The following is a 24,013-nucleotide window of genomic DNA, read 5'->3' on the forward strand; positions in this document are numbered from 1 at the left end:
ATCAGTTTTAATCGGTTTTAATTTTTTAAATACAGAATCTCATCTCATGTACGTCTGTTTGGTTGAATACTACATCAGTGTATTTGATCAGCAATTATGACCTTTACTCTTACCTTTATCATGACAGCCACAACCGTGCTTGACACTTGATGTCTGCAAAAAGAGCAAAAGGGGAAAAAGAAGTGACCGCTGGAGCCCAAGCTTCCATCCCTCCACATCTCTGCTCACACCTTGTATCCACATGGCACATGGAGGCACCTCAGCTGCTCACCTTCTTACATGGAGGATGTGCCTGGCTCTGACTGGAAGCACATCTGCCTGGGCTGTATCTACCTATAAATATAGGTATGTAAATATGTGTAATGTAGTAATATATATATATTTGCACCTGGGTTAAGTAGTAATCCTAAACGACTGTATAGTCCTACTAAATGAATATTTAGTAAGAATAATCATGACACATACAGATGGAGCTAGACAAAAAATTGCCTTACAAGAGCTAGTTAAAATTATTACTGATATGACTGGAGCAATGAAGGTAGTAGTGACAGGTCAGGACCCACTGCAGTTGGTGGTTCTGTTCACATAGTAGGATCAGATGAGCGCAGAAGTGCTGTAATAAACAGTGAGAGATGAAAAACATTTCCATACACCTGCACAGGAAACAGCACTGGTGCCTGCACTGCAATGAATATTCACTGGCACCACATTACTCCTCAGTATGTCACTAATGAACAAATAAATGCATATTAAAAAGCACTGCTGGGTCTCAGGGCCATGAAAGAACGGTGTTGGCTGGATGTTCCTGTAAACTGAGCAGTGAATCACACTGCCAGCCCAAGAGGCCCCACTGCTGCTGGGGTTTCTGCCCATGTGACGGGCACTGGAATCACAGAATCATCATTACAATTGGAAAAGACCACTAAGATCAGCCCATCACCACCATGCCCACTAAACCACGTCCCTCAGAGCCACAACTACACATTTCTTAAATACCTCCAAACCTCACAAGAGCAGTAAGAGTTGCACAACCCAGGGAAATCTCCCACAGCACTGGAATAACTTAGAGAGCTGCTCTCAGGTCAAACACGGCCTGCAATAAGTGTTAAGTGTTCATTCACCCGTTCTCCCCTCAAAATGTTTTTATGATAATGCTAACAGTATTGGAGTATATGTAAATCTGGGGTGAGAAAGTTTCTCCGCTTGAGTAAGCTAAGAGGTGTACAGCACACGTGCTAATTACTGTCCTGCAATGCTTCCTGTCTGAAGGCACTAAAAGCAGAGGTGCTGAAGGAATTTCCACTATAAACATGTTTACTAACAGGGTTCCTACCGTGGCAATTCTTTACTGCATGTAGCATCCCACAATGTGTTTACAGGATTAGGATATTATGTTTTGATGTGTGCTTCCCCTAAGCAGCCATGTCTGTGTGTACGTGAGTGTGTCTATGTGTGTGCATTTGTCCCAGCTGGGATCAACCCAGCACTCCCCTCCCAACTCCCTGCAAACAGGAATTACGTCTTTAACCTCTTTGTTCTCGCGTATATGCTTATCATAACAATCCCAGAAACCTCTGAAAAAGGCCTTCCATCCCCATGCATCCTGCCTTCAGGACATTTCGGGGCACTTAGGGTAAAGCTTTTCAGTGCAGTGATTCTGAATGCACAACTCAGACAGGCTGAGGGATCTGGGTCTGTTCAGCCTGGAGAAGAGAAGGCTCCAGGAAGACCTCATTGCAGCCTTCCAGTACTTGAGAGGAGCTCATAAATAGAAGGGAGACTGACTCTTTACATGGTCAGATAGCAGTAGGACAAGGGGAATAGTTTTAAACTAAAAGAGGGGAGAGCTAGTTTAGATATGAGTAGGAAATTCTTTGCTCAGAGTGTGGTAAGGCACTGGCACAGGTTGCCCAGAGAAGCTGAGGGTGCCCCATCCCTGGAGGCACTCAAGGCCAGGTTGGATGGGGCCCTGGGCAGCCTGAGCTGGTGGGTGGCAGCCCTGCCCACAGCAGGGAAGTGGAACTGGATGGTCTTTAAGGTCCCTTCCAACCCAACCATTCTATGATTCTGTGCTTCTATGATTCTGTGATACGACACTCGGGGCACTCAGACTTGGGTGCAGGTTCATCTGGTTACACAGTTAGGCTGCTGCAGGACACGGCCACCAGACACTGGACTCTTCAAAACACACACGGTTGATTTAACAAAATCATTTCACTCTTCCTTCTCAAAACTACCACTCACAATGCAGTTTCAGTAACTTTAGGATTAAAAAAAAATATTAGAATTATTGCAATTCCTCCTTCATATTTTTGAGCACTTTCCCTGACTTTTTTCTAGTTAAACTAATACGGGCACACTATCAGATATGATGCAACCCTAGCTTAGTTAAATTATAAATTCAGTTCTTCAGGTATCCCTGTGTTCTTGAGGCACTGCAAGATATCTGTTCTTTAGTATGTAAAAAGAGATTATCGCCTCATGGGACAAGCCAAACAGCAGCCAACTGAATCGTAAAATGCCTTTACAAGTATCCCGGATATTAAAGAACTCTATGCAATGCAGATATCTTGCTAAAATGAAAAGTTTTTTTTTTCCTTTATAAAAAAAAATAAGTTATTTTCTCATGCCTAGATCTGTCCTTCACTTTCATCTCCAAAAGACCCAAGCAACACAGATCACGAAGGAGCTCTAGCAAAGCGCTAACACTTTTTTGTCTCCCAATCACAAAGGCACCTCCAGGTACTGAGGCCATCTCAGGGACTCTGGGCAAAAGCAAAGCAGGATTTCATCATCCATCATGCAGAGGAGATGCTGTAGTCACTCCCTCCTCAGCCATGTTGGCAGGTGGGTTCTCAAGGCTGTTTTGAGCCCTTCCCCTTTCTTTTCACGGGCAGAACTGAAAGAGACATTTCTTTCCCTCCTCAGCAGCCACTTTCTCTAGATCTGACATCTCTGAGCACCGTGCCTGATCAGATAATGAATGTTTACATGTGACGGTCAGTGTTTGCAAACTGCCCCATTGTTCCCAGCCTCCAGCGGTGAAGCCCCCGTGCCCACCAGGACAAGAGAGCAACAACAGAGGAAGGAAGGGTTTCCTTCCTGACGAGAGCAGCCCTGCTTAAATTAGAGATGGGGTTAACTACCCATTCAAACATATACACACAAAACACTGAAACAGATTTTCTGGCTCTGCCTTGTATAATGTTATCTAATCCCAGAGAACCATGTTAGTAAAACCATGCCAGACAAAGCTACAGTGCTGGCAACCCATCTGCCAGAGTAATGGTCACAAACTGTACTTTATTTATTTGTCCCTCTGGAAGAACATCCATTCTGTTGCCAGCCTGAGATTTACCCCAGACTCACTGCAGTTCCTTGAACACATGAAGCTGTAGTGCAGATTTGGGTTGGTTTGCTGATTACAGAACAGGATGTATTTTATTAATAGCTGATAATCTTCATCTGTAGAGTTTGTATCTTCAGCAGGAGTGAATTCCTTCTTTGAATTCCCACGTCCACGACATCGGCATTGCCTAGGCACTTGACAGCATGGTTGATGTGAAGATCTGCTGTAAAATCTGAGGGATCTCTTTGGTATCCATGGCAATAAAGGAGCGTCCTGCCGGCAGAGTCCTCTGCAGCCTGCAGAGCAGAATGAGGGACAAGACAGAATTACCATTTCCAATTATGTTCCCTACCGCAAGATAGAGCTCCTTCAGAAGGGATGTTTTCCTTTTGAATACCTTGCCAACACATGCCATTTATGCTGCTGTCACTGTGCAATTAAAGGCTTGGGAAAGCAGCAGTGGGAGGAAAGACTGAAAGCAGTTGGGTAGCTGAGGTCCTTTCAGCAAGACAATCAAGGCTATTTCTATTTTTTATTCACGTCCTCTTTCTGACGTGCATAAAATTTATTTTGATCAAGGTACCAGTGTCTGGTACAAGGTATTAACCCATCTGGTGCTCCGAAGGCAGCGAGACATTTTCTCCAGAAAGGCAGATATTTACTTACTCTAAATACATTACCCTGCTTTGATTGAACTCACAGCTCTTTCAATTCAACACATCGAGTGATTCTAAATGTGCTCTTTGTACTTCCTCTTCTCGACCACAGCAGATTAGATGGACAGATATTTCTCTGCAAATATTAGCCTGACACATTCTTATTCACAGCTTAACCTCCCTTAACAAAAAGCTAAACAAGACGTACTTCACTAAATCCATCTCCCTCATGCCCAGCCAGCAGGCTTGGAAGTGGTTTTCTCACCGCTTTTTAAACAAGTTTTAGTTTATGCTCTGCACCATTTCCCCAATGATAAGTTAAGCCAAACTTTTAAAGTGAGTTTTTAAAAAGCTGCTACAAAGAATTTGCTTGTCCTTCCCCCACGGCAGTTACAGGAAGGCTTTGTCTAATTCTGCCCTTACACATACACAGATGCATCTTAGTGACAGCATTGTGTGCATTTTCCATACTCAGTGAACTCGGCAATTACAAGATCTCTCCTTACAAAGCAGGATATGGTCAATGCTTTTTTTTTTATTTATTACAAGCAGATGTAAAAGGGCATTCTGTAACTATAAGCTGCCAGAATAGTGGTTTTTTTTTTAATGCACAACACAGCTCTGATGCACAGACCTGCAGACTGGGTTAACGCTGGCAGTGCAGCTGTAACTTTCAAACCCTTTCAAACCTTTTCTGATTAAAACTACATACTGAGGGCCAGTTCCCTCTGGGGCTTGCCTCACTTTCCTCCTGTCAAAAACGTGAACAGAAGCAGAAAAAGCAGTGTTATTATTTGTGGCTGCAGCAGCTTCCTGTTGTGTGTACTGCTCCTCAGTAGATGTGGAACATCAGCTTGGACGGAATTTCCTTATTTTCCCCTGTACCCTAACACTTTCAAGTAGAATTATGTAGTAGCTCTAACAACAAGCATATTGGCTCAGATCCTCCAAAGAATTTAGATCTCTAACACAAGGGAGGAGCCAGCAGGGACACCCAGAGCAGGGTGCCCAGGGCCACGTCCAGGCGGCTCTGGGAGATCCCCAAGGAGGAGACCCCACAGCCTCTGGGCAGCCTGTGCCAGTGCTCTGTCACCGTGCAGCACAGAAGTGTTTCCTACATACTGTTTTCTCCTAGCACAGTTCAGCTTTATGACGAATGGAAACAGTTATATTAGGAATATAGCAAATATACTTACCTATCTGCCTGGTCTCCTAAAGACCCTATAAATATGGCAAAAGCATTGACTTGAGCATTGGTGGTCAAGACCTGGGCAAATTTTGATGGTTCAATGCCGTATCGCTCAAGATTTGCATCACTCAGGACGATAACAAAATACTCATCAGCCTCTTCCTTGGCAATTTCCTGAATGGCGTGCTCAGTCCCTTCCAACGTATGATCTCCACTCATGCAGAACTGAGCATGAGCATGCATGACCTGTGTGCACAACACAGCCAAATGCAAATATGTAAGATGACTTTATGAACAAACATTTATTTTGGCTGGCATGGAAGGAAGCAAATATTTGTTCATGCTGTATTAGGGGATGCATGTTCAGAATTATGGACACTGCATCAGATACCACAGAAGATGCAGTCTTTTATACGTAATATGTTGTATCACACAGTGTGTCACACACAGACAGAATTAGACAGGACCCTAAAGACTGTAAAATATTTTGATAAGCTGCAGTTTGAGTAGCTATATTGCTAGATATTTAAGAAAGAAAAGAGGGCTCTTAATTACTTTCTTAATTCTGTTCCCATCTGTTTATAATTTGCACTGGACTTCCAGGTTCTAACAGCGTCACGCTTAGTATCAAATATCTGACTCCTGATGGAGGCAGCAAGTTTCACAAATAATGAAACATTTTGTTCAAGGTTTTATGAAATAAATATGCTGCCTGCATTGATAAAGCTGCTTATGGCAATGTATCCTGAAGGTACAAAGCTAAACCAATATCCTGGGATCCCCCTACAGTTCAAATGATCCACCTGCATGCTAGTAGTGTCACTATGTTCTTTAGGTAGAACTATGAATGCCACTGTATAATGTTTGGAACTTCCTATACCCCTTGAAAAGCAGTCAAAATGACACATTTATGACATAGCAGACCAGAAAAAGGCATATCTAGCCTCCGCTATCTTGGCACAATCTCTGAAAGGCTCTGTTTCAGCTTGCTGTTTTCTTATCTGTCTTTTATTTCACTCTTCTTATGCTCTGTAGTCATAAAATCCTTAATTACCCAACATAGGCTGTTAGTAGGATTTACCTTAAGAATCTCCAATCTTTGCTTATTGTTCTTGGGAACTTTACCACTCTCAACCAAGGTGATGTTGAAGCCATCTCCTGAATGTCCGACAATATCATACTGCAAGAAAGAAAACTTCATCAGTCATCTGTTAGTCACATATGGTCTGTGGCTCGCAGTGATACGAGAGAGATCAAAGGTGATTTCCTTTCAGCAAGAAAACCAGAATGCTCTTTACTGCTCATGTTTATGACCTGCTTAAGGGAGCTACTTGCAATTTCTCATTGACGTGAAAACATGGAAGAGAGTCACAAAATAATGGAACAGTTACTTATTTCGATGGCCCGTTCTTTACCTCACTCCATCAACCACAGGGCAGTGATGCATAAGATCAAGACCTTGCCCTCTCACACTGTCCACTTACTTTTTCTTAAGTAGCCATTTTCTTTCTCTTGAGCCCAACAAACAAAAAGTGCATTGTTTGAGAGCAGCTCCGATGTCTGATGAATTGTTTTCGTGACCTCATTCTGCTCTGAAAAAAAAGCACTACCAGCCTTCTTTTTTGTAAACCAGCATTCCTTATAGTTGTGCATTACAGATCAAAACCATTTCTAAATGTATGTAGTGAATTCCAGGAGTCTCCATCCATTTTTGAAGGACAGTGTGTGCACATCTTCCCACTAGAAAGATGCTGTATGTAGAGCTGTGCTAGTTCAAATATCTTGTTGAACAAATAATGTTATAGTTGGAAGGCTTTTGTTTTACGTGAGAGTTACATGAAAACCAAGACAAGCTGAGTTATGGCAAGGCCCTGCCCTGCCCTTTGTGTTGTGAATGTGGCAATCACCCCGGGGAGAATTCAGCAGCAGGACAAAAGTGGATTTAAGAGCTGTCTGCACCAAGTGATGGAGCACAGTGCATGGATCCTGAGCCTGGAGAAATCCCCAGTGTCCTGCAGCTAGTGTGACCTGCCCCTGGAGCATGGACATGCCTTTACTTTCCCCTGACCAGCTGGCACTGAGCTGTTGCTAGCCGACAGGGAGCTCTTATGCAATATTTTGCCTTTTTGTTACCTTTTACTCATGCAGTGCATGGAGGTCCCTGTCAGGTTCATCATCCCTAATTCCCACACAATCATATGGTGAAAGGTCTTGTCCTCAAAGTCATTCTGTCTTTTCTTTCCCATTGAAGATCACTTTATTTGATACAAGTCAGGTTGTGGAGATTGGAGAAACAGTATTCTTTCTCAGCAAAGCTCTTTTAATTTGTTTCCATGTGGCTAATTTACTAAAAAATATATCAAGATTAAAAGAAAGCTATAGCAGCTGTAACAACATTTCTAAATGGGACACCTCCCTCTATAAAACAGCACCCCTGCCACACACTATAGGATATTTCACCCAGGGTCACACTGTTTCAGGACAGCCTCACATAACCCAGACTTTCTTCCTCTGGAAAATATACTCCAGTCTCCATGTACTCCCACATCATTTTGCTCTGCTGGCTTTTCCAGCTCCTGTTCTCAGCTCGTCCATGTCTCGTATTTGCTACCCAGCCCCATATAAACCTTCCTGTCTGCCACACACTTTGTCTTCAAAACTTCCTTCTGCTCCTACACTCTTTCCTCATCCTTAACTTTTCAGACTCTCTTTCCTGATGAATATTTATGTGGTGTTTCTGTTGTCCCAAAACTGGTGTCTTTCCCAGAGAAAAGACAATAGTAAATGAAAACTCACAGACTTTGAGGGGAATGTTGAGGTTACATTCAGCACACTTTGGAATGAATACAAGACTAAATCAAGAACTTGAACAGCACAAGGAGCACACACGTGTATTGTTTTAAAACAGTATTGAAATTGGAGGAACTAAATAAAGCACTGGCTTAATGGAGCAGAAAATACACAGTGCTTAATGTGGTTCTTATGTAACGTCAGCAGCATCCACACATCTTCAGGGTAGGCTCTTAAATTATGAAACCCTACACGTCCTTTGCTGAGCAGTTCTGTATCACCTTTAAAATCAGCAACCTGACTATGGGAAACAAAGTGCTGTCATTCCCCTTTGCTAAAAGAAGCTCCACAGTGGGCTCCTGCCCAGCATCTCATGGGACTCATCCCCAGGGTCCTGGCATCAGCCCCGTCAGGCAGAGCTCATGGGAACAGGCCAGGCTATGCTACTTGGGAACATCATTTTGGTTGTTGGCACACCATGATGGGCAGATTTCATCTCAAGAAGGCTGGGTTTGAACTCGGTCTGACAGCCTGTGTGAAGGGGACAGCTCTAATTCCTGGTTCAAACCCCATGGATTTACCCCCTCTGCATTCTGGCACAAGGTGGGAACATAGAGGCTGGGTACTACAGTGCAAACTATTGCAGGCATGTACAGCTGTTCACCTGGGAACATCACGTCCTGTCTGCTCTGACCTTGGCCACCATTGTTTTCTGTGTGTGCCCATGCATGCATGTGAGTACATATATTTAACAGATGTTATCTGTTTTCTTGTTTCCTTGCCAACAGTTCACTAAGCTGCTTGTGATTTGTTACAGAAGTGTGGTCAGGCAGCAGGGAAGAAGTGCCTGCTCACTTCCTCCTGGCTGCTGCAGGCTGGGTCAAGTGGAGCCTCCCCAAAAGCAGAGTCAGACCCTACCTTGCCCATGCTGTGCTGGAGTCATCAACTCTACCCTGTGCTGCCCTTCGCACTCCTTTCATCTCCCTGCAAGTCAGCTCAGGGACCAGAAGTGGCCAAAAGCTCAGTAAGAGTGAGGCTGCTTTTGGGGAGCTGTGAGGTCAGATGAGTATTCGTGCTCCAGCAAAGGAGGGGATGGGAATGCAGCCTTGGATTGTCTTAAATTAATTGAATCAGCAAAAGACTGGCAGCCTGAGAGATCAGAGAGAGGGATGGGAGCATGGTTACAGCCAAGTGTCAGCAGTGAAGTAACAGAAAGGAGATGCTTGCCCAGCAGAATGTACAGGGGCTACTACAGCTTTGGATAATGGAATCTGGCACAGGGTAAAACTGGAGTGAAGAAGAACACTCTGTAAGGGCAAAGGAGATGTATGTTAAGTGCTTTTATTTAAATCTCTCATCCAGGCTTCCTTTCTCTTTCTAGTTTGTGTTCTAATAAAACAATCCCTTAGTGTCCAGCACTCTCCTACTGTGAAAGGAAGCTCCAGAGCCCTGGCCAGCTGGGAACCTCAACTGCTACAGGCACATGCACACTTTTTTAAAACAAGAGGCACTTTCCTTGCACTAGCAGAGGGGTCAGAACACAGCTAAAGAGAAGCATGGAGAAAGAGCCTCTGAGAAGCAGGGATCCACTGCAGTTTTCTCATTAATCCCCTTGGAGAATTTACAGGGATGGAGTTAAAAGTGAGAGAAGAGCTGTGATATGAGCTTAATGGAACAGAATTTTATTTTGTTTTCTTTTTTTCACAAAATAGAGTGCAAGCATAGGCTCTCAGGACAAATCCAGCAGCAAAATATTTATTCACTACAGTGCAGGCTTAATTGAATTAATATATTGTTGTGGTGCACAGTGGCTTGTTTTCTGATAGCCTCAGGTACACTGAGCCAAGAACTGCTCCGTTCAACTCTGAGCACACAACATGGAAACACACTGTCTCTGCAAGTAGCTTAATTTTCTTGTTCTTTCTCAATGGTTAAAACAACCCCTACTCCATGGCTACATTTTGCACTGAATGGATGGCTGCTACTGGAAAAAATGGAAGACTATGTCTTCTCCAGCTGCCATATTGAAAGGTTTAATGTGTGAAGGCATTTTAAAAAGGTGAAAGAAGATGCATGCTGGATGTAAAAGGCAGTGTGAGTTAGACAGGCCGCTGCCTGAGGGCCACATCTTTATAAATTGATCTCTTCTTTGGACAACATTGAAGATTTTTTAAATTTTATTTCAAGCCTTCTGTTTATTATTTAAAAGAAACTATTCTGCCAAGCATGTGAAACATTTTTTCTTTTCCTGAATTAAGAGTAATAAGGTAATTAAGAGTAATAAACTATTAGGTAATAGCAGTAACAAGAAATTAACTCTATAAGTAAATTCTCCAAATGAAGAATGCTGAACTTGGCATACAAAATCTGCATTTTCCCTTTAATACTGCTATAAATAAAATTTCAGGCTTTTCCTACCAGTTATGTAACATGCCATTCATCGAACCACTTACCATTGTTTAAAGGCTTCATAAAATTGCTGTTGTATAATTTACTGGACATGCCTCCTAAATCTGCCATCGTGTACACTAATGACAGTAATTAGGGATGATATAGAACCATATGGTTTATGTGTCAGACATAGCACTCTCCCTGCTACAGCAAAGAATGAGCTGCCCTTCTGTACATTTTCAAATAACTGACATGTACAATGAGGCATACAAAAGATGTAAGAACTTTAGTCCCACAAAGCAACTTGCTTATTATAACTTACAGACAAGTTATGTACCCACACATCTGAAGGAGTCAGGTGCATTTGTAGGAACATATTTAACCTCCACCACTAGCATGAGATTGGGAACACAGCTTCTATTACCTCAGTCACTCCCACTCTTTTCTTTATTAAAGTACTTCAGGGGAAGCGTGGATGAGATGACATTAGAGGAGAGCTTTGAAACATGGCTTTTAATTTATATGGATTTCCTGACTGCAGGATGAGCCTCCCATTTCCCCCTTGACAAGGAATGATTCACTGCCTGCACTTATGGGAAATGGAAGGAGGCAATTCGTTCTGCACAAGTATATAAAGCTGATGAATACCTGCTGGCACTCTTCTGGCTTTAGTTGTAGATGTCCCTGTTCTTTGCAGGGGAGTTGGACTAGATGACCTTCAAGGGCTCCTTCCAACTTAAACGATTCTATGACTCTATAACACCGTCATCAGCTTGATACAGTCAGATACCCAGTACTTAGCTCCTTTGTAAAGGATGAAGTATTCTCTACCTTCTTTCAGTGACAGACCAAGCAATCATCATCAGTATTACCAAAGGATACTATGCATGGGGAAAGTTCAGCTGACAGGATAAATCAACCCACCTCATACATTCACAACCTTATTTAGTGGAGAACTAAACCAGGTACTAGCAGAAAAGAGATCTTGAACAAAGAACTGGTTTCAAGAGCTTGCCCTGTGCTTAGATAACTGGAGAAGGGAATATTACTGTGAAAATCCCATTTTAATGTTCTACTTAACAAACCTGATGGTTCCACAGATTCAACACTTGTTATGCAAGAAACCCCTCAAATTTGCAGCACACGTTGCTGTGACCCTTGCAAATGGGGCTACAACAGGAACAAGTAACAGTAAGCATATCTGGAGCCCAAAAAAGTCTGTTTTTATAAGACCACTCTCAGAAAGCAAGAAGAGATAGGAAGAGAAAGAACAAAGTGATAAAGCAGTTGACAATCTCACACAACATTCTTGTCTCTAAGTTAGTCATGGACCCGATGGATAGACCACTCAGTAGGAAAGCAATTTGTTGGATGGTCACACTCAGAGTTGTGGTCAGTGGCTCAATGTCCAGGAGACCAGTGATGAGTGCTGCTCCTCAGAGTTAGGTACTGTGACTGCTATTATTCAATATCTTTGTTGGTGACATGGACAGTGGGATCGAGTGCACCCTGAGCAGGTTTTTGGATGACATCATGTTGAGCGGTGTGGTTGACATGCTAGAGGGAAACGATGCCATCCAGAGGAATCTTAACAGGCTTAAAGAGGTGGGCCCACATGAGCCTCATGAAGTGCAAGGTGCTACACCTGAGTTGAAGCAATGCCAAGAATAATCACAGGCTGGGCCTGTAGTAGGTTTAGATTAGATTTTATGAAGAAATTTTTCATTCTGAGGGTGGTGAGGCACTGGAATACGTTGTCCAGAGAAGTTGTTCAAGACTGGAGTTGATGGTATTTAAAAAAGATCACCGCACCTCACCCTTTGAGGACCTAATTACATTCATTAGAAACGGAGGAACTGGCATGTTTTCTGGTTATTCTGGTGCGTATTCTGGTTGTCCCAGGTGAAGTAACTGCCGCAGCAGACTATACATGAGAAAAGCTGTATTTTAGAGCTAGAGATTTCAGAAATGCTATTTATTTTCATCAAAGGAATAACACAAGAAGTCCATCAGCACATGGCTGGGAGATTTCTGATAGGAGTGGTTTGTGCAATTTTGCTTAAAATCCTGTTTAATGTCCTAATCATCTTTAGGGAGACTTGTAATATTTGCGTAGATGTTATGCTTAGAATGAATGAAATCCCAATGAGACAGCAAAGAGAGATATGGAGGAAGAAAAACACTTTTCTGCCCTTGAGCAAAAGCAGCTCTGAGGTTGACAGAGCTCATAGTAAATCTGGCCAGGTCTGAATCAGGCTGCTGTTACTGGTCTACTGAAGTCCACTCTCTAGTGCAAGGAGCCCTTAAATGAAGGACAGTTTGCTTAGAGCTGACTGAAGTTGAACAGATGTAGCAGCTGCAAGCAACTTTTTCTCCTTGCTATATCACTACAGTTTCCAGCATCTTGCTCAACTTTTAAGTAAAAAATTGGCCTTACAGCTCTCTTGACACAAAGAAATTGTGAGGATAACATTGCTTTTTTTTTTTTTTTTTTTTAAATTCTGAAGTGGATGCTCTATGGATGTTTACAGCAGCATTCTGATGCTTTCAGCTTTGTTCTCTGTTCTTTTGCTAATAATTTTAAACTTACAATTAACCTTTTGACAGCTGGTGGGCTCTGTGTTCAAAAAGCCATGCACCGTATTTACAAAGTTTCTTTGCAGTGCCTTAATAAGTCACTCTGAGTGAGCACCAGTAGACAGCTTAGAGTTCCTCACTCTGTATTTAAAATTAGGACTGTCTTCTTCTATCTACAGTACTTCACATTTGATAGCACCAAACAGCATCTGCCTTTTTATTTCCCAGTCACTACTTCCCGCCAGGTCTTTTTCCCCCACTTTTTGCAGTTGGATTTCCCTTCTTTTTTGCCCAAATAACTTCATACAAATAGTAACTTCTGTCACTTGACTATCCAGCCTCTTTTCCCAATCACTTATGAATATACAGAACAACACTGGGGCTGGCACAAATCCTAAAGCAGTTCCACCAGTGACATTCCTTTACTTCCTCACACTGAAAAATGGCCACTTACAGTTGTCTGTTTTCATTCGTTTAAGCTGTAGTTCATTTATCTGAGAGCTTTCCCTTTTACCTCTAAAGCAGTCCTATTTCTGTATGAACTGATGGTGAGGGACTTTTTGACAAATGCTTTTGGCTAAGGAGACAGTCAACGAACCTTGCCTGTCACATGCATATAGATGCTTCAAAAAATCCTTCACTTCTCTTTTAAAAGCCTCGTTGACTATACTCCAGTAGTTAAATTTATCCACATGTCCACTACTTACTCTTTTGTGGATGATCTTGCATTTGATAACACTAATATGCATATTATTCAGATACTCCTGATTTACCAAACTGCACAAATCATTTTGTATAACTGCACTTTCCCTATTAGCATTTGTTATTCACATTCTATTGTTAGTGAGCGGGACCTACATGAGCAGCTGACTCCTTTCCCATTTCCTTCTTAATTACAGTTGAATTCCCACATAGCTTCTCTAGGCTAATGTCTAACCTTACTGTTACAGCATTTCTCTCAAATAGGAATGCAAACAGAGGCTCAGTCTCTACCCTGCCCATTTTCATAACATTTTCAGGAATTTAGTACCATTGGAAACTCAACCACTATTTCAGATTTGTTAGAAGTTGGACAATGTGTTCTGAAGTTCAAGGGCAAAAAAGCGTGACGGACACAGTACGACAGCAGAAGCTTTTACTTAGGAAAGTCGGCTAAAAACATAATGCTTGTCTCATTTTATAGTCTTTTATCTGATAATTGGAAGTCTAAATGATCGCTTTTTGGAAGACGTTCTATGAGGACAACTCTCTATGTTGCATTCTTCAGAGGAGATTCTACGGAAGAACAGAAACCTGGAAGATTATGCTACCAGAGGACCAACATGAATCAAATCTGACTGAATCAATCTGGACTAAGTTTTATATTAATTTTTAGTTAGAAGATTTTACATTTTGTTCTGATGTGTTTTAAGTCTCATGATTAAGATGCTCTTCTAAAAGGCATCTTTATTCTTCCATCAAACATTGAGTTTGTCAAGAATAAACTCAGGATTGGCCATTTCTGTCATTTTTGAATTTACAGAAACATACCTGAGGCCTTGTTTACGTTTACAGAGACAAAAAAGAGCACAAAATGTATTGACGTTTCCTTTGCAGGCTACCATTAAACAACATTTTGGACTCGGCGTCTTTCAGCACAATAAATGGTTTTCTTGCTTTCACAATTAATAGACAAATAAGTCTGGTCTTTTTCCATCACAAAGCACTACTGTCCATGCTCTGGGATAAGATGGAAAGGCTGGGCATTTTTGCATGTCTCAAAGCTGCTATTTACCTGTGTTCTACAGTCTTAAGTGTTTCTGTTCAAAGAAACAAATTAATGGATAAATGCAGAAAAAGGCAGCATATTTCAACAAATTAAAGTCTTGGAATCTTAAATTGAATTCTCCCCGCTGAAGCATGTAATGTTTCTTATCCATTCACTAGTATTATTTTTCAGTTTGCCAGAAACAGATTAGTGCCTCTACTTCCTTGCAGGAATGAATAATGTTCTTTGGCTAGACTGACTACTGAAACACTTTTTCCACTGTCCCATACAGTCTGCGCTATAACCACAGACCTCCTAGTGCAGCTGTAATTACCTTGAATTTGTGCTCATAATTCTCAAAAGCTTCCAAAACCATGCAGACAGCCTCCATGGAGCGCTCCAGCCGTCCGTCGACGCCATTAAAGCGGTACATGCTTCCGGAAACATCCACCACTAAGCGCAAGCGTTTCGGCTTCTGCTGGGGGCTCCCAGGCTGACAAGCAAACACAGTGGAAAAGAAAATTACATGGTATAAATGGGAAACCTAAACATCACTATGGATAACACATTTTGGAAGAAGAACCCACGAGATCGGGCAAAGCACAAAACCTTTACCAAGCAAAAATGGATTATTTTTTTAAAAAAGAAGAAAAAATATTTTAACTTTTATTTTTTAAGTATTTCAAAGCAGGTGCCAAACAGATACCTCAATTCATTCTTTCCCTTCACCTTCAATGACTGGAAACAAAATACCTTTAAAAATTCCACACATGCTTGTCAGGAAAATACTTTTTCTGGTCTCGTTTTTTATTCTTCACATTTCAGAAAGAACGCTCTCATCTTTTCCCTGTCTGCCAAAGCTCATAATGGAAATGTTCTTCCTTGGCTTACAGTACTCACAGAGACCCTTAGAAGACTGTAAAATCTCATCTGCTGAGGTTTATAATATTTTAAAAATGTTTGAAATCTTGTTCTGATTAACTACTAGATTTCTCTTTATTCTCATCCCCAAACCATTATTTTTTCCTGAAAACAATCTCCATCTGTTTTAACAATTACTGGCACAGTACATTCCAAGGAGGTACTTTATACAGCGCGCATTGAGAGGAGTCTGGATGTAAGTTAATGGCTATTAAATACGATTTGTCTAAAAACAGCCACGTTAAAAAACAGATACCTAAAATGCTTCTATTAACTGGAAAGAGCCGCCAGCATTTGTGTGCTTTACTCTTTTTTTATTCTGTCAATGGACTGCTGCACACTTACAAAACAGGGGGAGTGAGAGGATCCATTAAATCCTGCTATTTTTTTAAATGTAAAATTTAAAGGTGTCTTTTTTTCACTGATATAACTAACTATATGATATAACTGAACTATTTACACTGAGAAAACGCATTTTGAAAAAAAATCAGAAATGAGGACCTAATCACTCCCCCCTTATTGATCTTTCACATAGGCAAGGATAACTTCTAAGACCTGATCAAAGAAACAGACACCAGGTTGAACAAGCAGAAAAAATAATACCAGAAATTCAACAAAAGGGGGTACCTGTTGTGCAAAAAGATACTGTACTCATTTATTAAAAAAAAAAATCTTAATGTCTAAATTTCAAAAGAGATCACAAAAAGACTATAAAGATTGCAAATTGATTGACCCCCCGCAGTCTGTCATTAAGTATTACTGTTAAATATTTTTGATTAGCCACACGCATTTTGGCTGGGTTTTGTTGATCTGATTCAACTGGTTTCACAGTTGTAACCTCATCTCGCGTAAGGCCTAACCGTAATGTGTTCTAAGGAATGGCTGAAATGGGACACGGGACAGGCAACTTCATCATACCCCAGTGGCTTTTCCTCACATTTCTTTTTCATTATTACTTTTATTCTTAAATCTAAGTATCTGTGGAAGACAGAATGCTTTGCATATCATGGAAAAATAATAGATTTACGGAATGTTTGTTTTTATAAAATGTTCAAGGGTGTAGGAGTCTATATAAACAAAAAAAATTAAATTATATTTGTGAGAAAATCTTTTCCTTCTATTTTTTAGATGAATGAGCAGTTTTCTGATAATGACTTTCAGCTCATGAAAATATAAAACAATAGCATGAAACCTGTTGCACTGGATCAAAACAAAAGTCTGCTTAGATCAGCATCTTCTCTCTGAGCATGGCCAACAGCAAATCTGTGGAAGATTATAGGAAGGGGTGATGCAAATTTTCCATTTTGTGGCTGTCTCAGCAAATTCTTGAGCCAGACATAGTTCTTCTCAGTTTCTCATCTCTATACCTGTACAGCCACTAAGAAACCATCGAACCTGTTAAGCTCTTCCTACTTTCCCATGCTACTTGTCGGATACTTACTTGAGGCTCAAGCTCTCCCCGTCGCTTATAAATGGCTTTTTCTCCTACAAGCCCATCAATGATTTTGGCATCATCTAGCTCCCCAACAGCTTGGTGTCTCATCCATTGTCTTTCCTTACCCTTGGCCTACAACAGAAAAAAAACCTTAATTCACTTAGTGATTTGAAGGTATTTTAGGCAATTTAAGACCCACTGTACATGACAAACGTATGAACTTTCTTTGTCATTACGTGATATTTTTGGCAAAAGCCAATGAAACCTGACCATATTTTCATAGTTCTTTTCCTCTCTTTCTCTGACAGAAAAGTCAATACCGACAAAGAATACATTCCTCTGTAATTTTGCCCTCCTTAAAGTCTTTTGATATGTGGGAGCTTACCTATGGACTGTGGAAATGTTAACCTTTCTTCTTGCAAATGTGCTGGAAATTTGTGTAACAAATCTGTGCAAAACCGTATACAACCATAGGGACATGGAGAACTTGTCAATATTTTACACACTCTTCATTCAAGAAGCACAAGAAAAAAAAAGGTGGCTGACTTAAAGGTAAAACTAAGCAGCATTAAGCTTACGTAGTGGTAAGTGGTTTCTTTTAAAACAACATTTGTAATACACAATTTTTCTATTTTACAATGAAAACGTTGAAAATTGTGATACTCAAGAGATATTTCACTTAACGTTTTTCTTCATTTTATTTGAAGGAATGTTAGTTATTTACAGCCTGGCTTGATGAGAATGCCCTGCAATCCAGTAACTCAAGTGTTAATGGAACTCCAGTACATAGAAGCAAGCACCGAAGATTAAAGATTCAAGTATTTCAGATTAAAAATACCCAACATTTGAATGGATAGCTTCGTCATAGTCCTCATGTCATAAGATCATTTAAAGATGGCAAAGAGTGCATATATGTATTTTAAGCTTTATTTCATTTCTGCTTAAGTCTTTAGCTTGAAGTTGCTCATCCCTGTAATAAGGCCAGCCCGGAAATATGATTTTAAATTTATATACATATAATGCATTTGCACGCTCAGCAAAATTGCTGGTTAGCAGCTGGAGGTAAATCAAATATCCAGCAGGACTCAAAGTGCCTGAGACACTGGATCTCAGGAATGAAAAGCAGTTGCTCTCTGAGAAGCAGGAAGTGTTATGTTACAAATCCCAAGCAAACGGCAGGCCTGGGATTTGAGAGGACGAATCACTGCAATTTTGTACAGTCTGAGCAGCAAGATGATGGCTTCCTAAGGCTCAGAGAATCTTTGAAATTGCTTTGGTCAAAATTTACGAGCTTTTTCTTTTTAGTGCATATGGAAAAAGGCGTGTTGGACTACTGCCTATTGCCAATTGCTATTCAAGAGCAATGGACTGGTTATCTATGACAATAAGTGTGCAGAAAGAACACAAAGCCACAGGGAGAATGTTTTGATTAATTCATTTTACAGTATCGAGTTAACATAGCTGTGACAAGCACGGGTCTTTTTAGTTAGGTCATGACAAAAGCTTTACAGATTCTTGCAGTACATGGAAACCTCAGCCTCTTACTAAATTACATGAGGCTAAAGAGTAAAAGATTTCTTAAGTTATGAATTCAGTCAGTTGTTCCCTCTGATACATTTCAGTGGTGCTACGGCTAGCCTAGCTCTAACCCAGTTTTGCAGTGGGGCATCCAGGCATTTGTTTGTACCCTAGCTTAGTAGTTTTCACTATCATTAACTACCCCTGGGACAGAGTTTGAAATCCCTTCTTCCATAGGCTTATTGATTCTTTTGATGCCCTGGGAGCTGTGTAACACTGCAAGAAGAGACCTGTACATTCTAGATGACCTCTCCATGTTCCACTGAAGTGCCACACAGTAGGTGCTTTCCTGCTATGAAAACCACAGTAGGATAACACATGGCAAATTTCAACACTCCAACTAACCATTATAAAAATGCTCCCAGAGATGATGTGTTCAGCGAGCAGAGCCTGTCTAAAGTGAATCATGACACTTCCAGGATGATGTAGATGAGATGACTTTGTTCCTAATAACCTTAGCCACCAGCATACTGGGCCATAGCCTTAAGACTTCCTGAGGGCTGCTGCTTTGTCAAATATTCATTTGCTTCCTTTCAGTACACAGGAGGGAGAAACACCAGAATATTATAAAGTTTCAGCTTAGATGAGCAAATTCTTAACTAGTCTCACTACAGTTTTCATTCAAGAAGCTTTAGCTTTGGGGCTATTTGATGTTCAAGGAGCAGCAGTGTGGGAAGAATATAGTTTTTAATTATGATCATACTTAAAAATCCATGACTGTTTACCACATTATAAAGCTTATGCAATGTTCTGCTGATGCAAAAAAAAAAAAAAAAGCAATATTAGAGCTGAAATGTTTTTAGAGGAACACAGAGTTTACATTCTTCTCCCAAAACAGGAAAGGACACTGACAAAATCTGACTTAAAATCTTATCAAAATAATTCTAAAATTATTTAGACTACTTAGCATCTGCCTATTCAGTGCAGAATTTCTAAGCATTTCTTTACAGAAAAAAAAACTTAAAAAAAACTTAAAAAACTTAAGTTTTTGTGTTAAACAATGCACACATATGTAGCTGGTAAGTTTCAATGTAATTTCAATATGTAATTTTCATAAATTTAAACAAATGACATGAGTATTTATGTTTGAAGGAGAAAAACAGTTTCCTTTTCTAGAAAGGGCAGTCCATACAATCCATTATTACTGCAACACACTGCAGCCACTGCAATAATTCTTCTCAGTGAAAGGTATCAAAGGCATATTTTAAACGAATTTTACAAAATATAACCAGGATGTCTGTAATTAACATGGAAAAAGCTGCATATACAAAACAATTGTATTTAAATATGTAATGCTACAGGTTTGTATGAAATACTCCCAGCTGCGGTCTGTATTTGGTTCTGGGAAAACTTTATGGACATGTCCCCAGAAAAACATCGTTGTTGAAACCAGAAGACTACTACTGACAAGGCACAAGGTTTTTCCCAATGTCAGCTCTCCCAGCTGTCTTTATTACCAGACTGCCACTGGTTTACTCTTGCTGCTGTGAGCTGATGATTCCCACACAGTCTAAATCAGTGAACCCCATTAGGCTCTGTGACTCAGGCCCAGGTTTGTCCAGTTTAAATGTAGGTGCATAAAGGACGTTCAGCAGCTACAAGGGCAGTTACCCCAGACTCTCTCTGTAATTAATAAAAAGAGAAGTACTTCCAGAGGGCAAGTAATCTAAAATCTCAGGTCTTTGTGAGTCTCTGATCAACTGTAAGTTTTTAAATCAGGACTTCAGATGCACAAGCTTTATTCAGAGGTTGGTCAGCATTAGGAGAGAGAAGAAAGCTTGTCATTGACTGGACTCTGGAGTTCTGGGCTTGCTACTTCTACAGAAGATCAAGAACAACTTGTAATGCCTTACTAATTTTGTTCAAACCACTGACAAAGATTAGCAAGTTTCATAAAATAAAATGAACTACGAAATTACATTCTCAGGCCATATTTATGCGTTACTTTCAACTTGTTGCTGCTACTGATTTTTGAGGCATCAACAACTGGACCACAATTCCAGGCTTCAGATTCTTGGGATGTAAAAGGAACATATTTTTTAAAACAAACCCACAAAACCCAGCAATTAAAAGGCATATGTTGAAAAGAAAATCCAGGTGAAAGGAATGTGAAAAACATACTTTCATTACAAGCACACAGAAAGTTCAAAACAAAGCAAACACAAACACCTTTAAAAAGCCAGAAGTGAAAAAATGAACATGAAATATGCTTGGATTCTAAGTAACTCTTGTTATCATTTACCTTCATTTTCCTAATGCATCTTCTAATAAAATAACTACCAAAAATGTGTATAGAAATGTATAAAGTTCAAAATTTGCTTTCAATATTGCTTTTATTCTAAGAGCTAGCTTTTCTGAACTCAGTGAGTTTGTTTTTTTCATCATACAGTAAGTTTACCATCTCTGTGGCTCACTGTTATGAATTTTCCCAGGAAGTTGGCGAAGTCTCATAAAATACCAAGGCTTATAAGTCTTTGCCTTGATATTAAAATGACCTTTTTAACAAAGTCACAGGATATGTCTCCTTGTATTAAAATACATTATATTTTGACTATGATTAATGTGACCCCTGAATATAACAGTTTTGGCCCCAAGGAATAGATAAGGCAGATTTTAAAAAGACTTCAAACTGAAGATTCATTTATTTACTTCTTGTCCTAAACTGTGCTTCAAAATGCGTATCTGCTGGAAACATAGCAAAAATAAGCAGCTGGATAAAAATAATTCAGGGAAAACTGAGATTTATACCTACAACTTTTCAACTGAAACCTCTCTTTACATACCAAAAGCCTAAGTCCTGAACTGAAATACATACTGGGCGCCTGCATGAATCAAAGCATATTGTTACAAGACCATTCTAAATGATCATTATATGAGGAGATATCTGAGCCTTCAACAGAAATATTTTTAATCAGAGAGATGTCTTATAAGGAGTAAATTTATTTTCCTTTCATTTTCAAGGACTAACAGGTTCTTCCTTGAAACAATGTGCTTTTTATTTTAATTACACTGCAGGTGAACACTAGCAAAACTTGAAGCAACCATGGATCCAGTTAACAGAAGAAAAGTAAACTGGCGTATTTGGTTAGCTTCCACTTAGTAACTGGAGCCATCCCTATTTTAATTAGTCAGATTTAAAATTAATCCTGAGGAAGAACTGTTTTCAGGTGCATAAGCAGCAAAGCCATGAATGTCTTTTAACACCTACAGTATTTGCATGTTTATAAGTCTTTAGGACAGGAGACGAAGAGAAAGACTGATCTACAAACCATCACATATTCTTTTAATAACATATAGCATTTTCTTTCAATAAACTGTGCTCCTGAATAAGTAATGTCTGCAAACTGTGCGATGGGAGTAATGTAACTTGTAAATACGAGCACTGAGATCCACTTAAAAGCTGCCTTTGAAATAGTAATAAGAGACTGTTTTTCCTAAGCACAATTATAACTTGAATCTGCTTTTAACTCTCAAATGTATCAGATGGTAACAATATTAGCAGGACAGCATTTTAAGCAAGATGGAATGAGCTCACCATGTTCATTTATCAGAGAATCTAAGATTACCTGCAGATTGTCTAAGATGATGCGGAGTGACTGAACCTGACGTCGTACTGCTCCTGAGAATCTTTCATAAGTAGATGCATCATACTCACTCATCTGAATCTCTTTCAATCTAGAGTGAAGAACAGGGAGCTCAGAACAGTTTAACAAACAACATAATCCTTTAGCATATATAAATTGGAAGCATGCTTACTTGATAACACGTAAAGTGATACCACAGTGATCACAAACAAGAGGCAAATCAAAGAAGTGGCAACTGCTTTTGTGAATTCTTCAAAAGATCACCAACACATACAAGGCTTGCATCACATTAAAACCTACTAAAATTACTAATCTCTTGGCTCTCTCCTAATCTGCCTTAATGTTTGGGAAGTGAATCAGATGTTCCAAAAACCGTGATTGAATTTTATTGGCTTAGGTGTTGCTATATGTACATACATGAGTGCCTATCCATTACTTCACTGTCGGAGTATTTTAAGCGTACCATGATCCACAGTTTAACACAAAGGTTAAGCACAAACATACTCTCAAATCTGTTGTTGAAGATTTACAGCCAGTCACTGTGTCTCCAATACCTATCTTGGTGCTTCAGAAAATTACGAAATCTTGAAACAAAGGAGCTTTAAGAGCATGTCAGTAAAAATGTGCTCCCCCACAAAAATGAGTCATGTCACTGACCTCTCTTCTGTCCAGACATATAACAAAGATCAACATCTGCACTATAAAAAGTAATACAAGTGCCTTCTGTAAGTTGTGTCTCCACTTAAAAGTTCTTTACTGCTCTCAACATCATATCTGAGCAGATACTCTTATGATGGTGAAACTCACAACTGGAACATAATTACAGAGGTCTAACAGTGAAGTATGAGCTGGGGGACAGACGAATATGCTGGGTTTATGCACCACTCAACATTTTCAGTAACCCAGATTCATGTAGTGAGGCTGCAATCTTGTATCTGGCCATCCAACCATCTACCACCTGACTGGATTCAGTCCTATGCTAAAAAACATATGCCCTATCCTGTATGAGCTGACAGTCAGACTAGATGATCTTAGTGGTCTTTTTGAATCTTCATGATTCTATGATTTCAGGATTCTATCCATGCACAGCTTATTTCAAACACAAGCACTTCATAACAGCATCATCTCATTCATATTGTGTTGAAAATTCTGATTTTTAAATGAATTATAAATTATTAGTAAAGTATGTATAGGCCAGCAATATTTTGAATGACAATCTTTTAAATATCACAACATGTTACTTGTTTGGGATATATACTGTACATGAGAATGAAATACCATAGGTGATGAGGTCCAGATCCGAATTGCTGTTTAGAATTGAGCTTTAATAATATTACAATCAAGTACCAAACCATCGCTGTCTTTAGTATGACTGTATTTTTCTACCTTGAACTGTGCATAGACATAGTCATTACAGCTATTATTCATTAGAGGACAGAAAATATAACTTTCTGTGCTGTACATTCTAATTGACTTCATGACTTGAAGTAAACTTGACTCAGTTGCCAACTGAGTTTAGGATATTCACATCAGTGAATAGAAAAAAGACAACAAAACCTGAAACACAGTTTTACTTTGTTAGAATCTACAGTAATCCATAATGAAAGCTAGTTGAGAAAAATACCACAAAAAATACTGCATCCATCCAAAAGTAGCTGATAACTCCATTCTACTGAAATGGGGTAATTTAAAATGATTTCCACTAGCAGTCTCATCTAGCCGGGAATGCAATCAAATGCATTCAGATTAAAATTCTCCCTTCCAGACAATAATATATAAACAAAACAGTGAAATTT

The 24,013-nt window shown here is 39.8% G+C and overlaps 1 protein-coding gene across 2 annotated transcripts in view; it reads right to left on the reverse strand.

Annotated features, from left to right (window-relative positions):
- Nucleotides 3,181-24,013, reverse strand: part of VWA8 (von Willebrand factor A domain containing 8) — a 180,503-nt gene continuing 159,670 nt past the window's right edge. For both annotated transcript variants that reach the window (XM_021375025.1, XM_021375031.1), the window contains 6 exons: nt 22,200-22,308; nt 17,062-17,187; nt 15,034-15,192; nt 6,276-6,374; nt 5,202-5,440; nt 3,181-3,645 (listed from right to left, as the gene is read on the reverse strand). In XM_021375025.1, the coding sequence (XP_021230700.1) occupies nt 3,537-3,645; nt 5,202-5,440; nt 6,276-6,374; nt 15,034-15,192; nt 17,062-17,187; nt 22,200-22,308 (841 nt within the window). In that variant the 3' untranslated portion in view covers nt 3,181-3,536. The remainder of the gene's footprint in view (nt 3,646-5,201; nt 5,441-6,275; nt 6,375-15,033; nt 15,193-17,061; nt 17,188-22,199; nt 22,309-24,013) is intronic.

This window comes from Numida meleagris, chromosome 1 (genome assembly GCF_002078875.1).
Source record: "Numida meleagris isolate 19003 breed g44 Domestic line chromosome 1, NumMel1.0, whole genome shotgun sequence".
NCBI classification, from domain to species: domain Eukaryota; kingdom Metazoa; phylum Chordata; class Aves; order Galliformes; family Numididae; genus Numida; species Numida meleagris.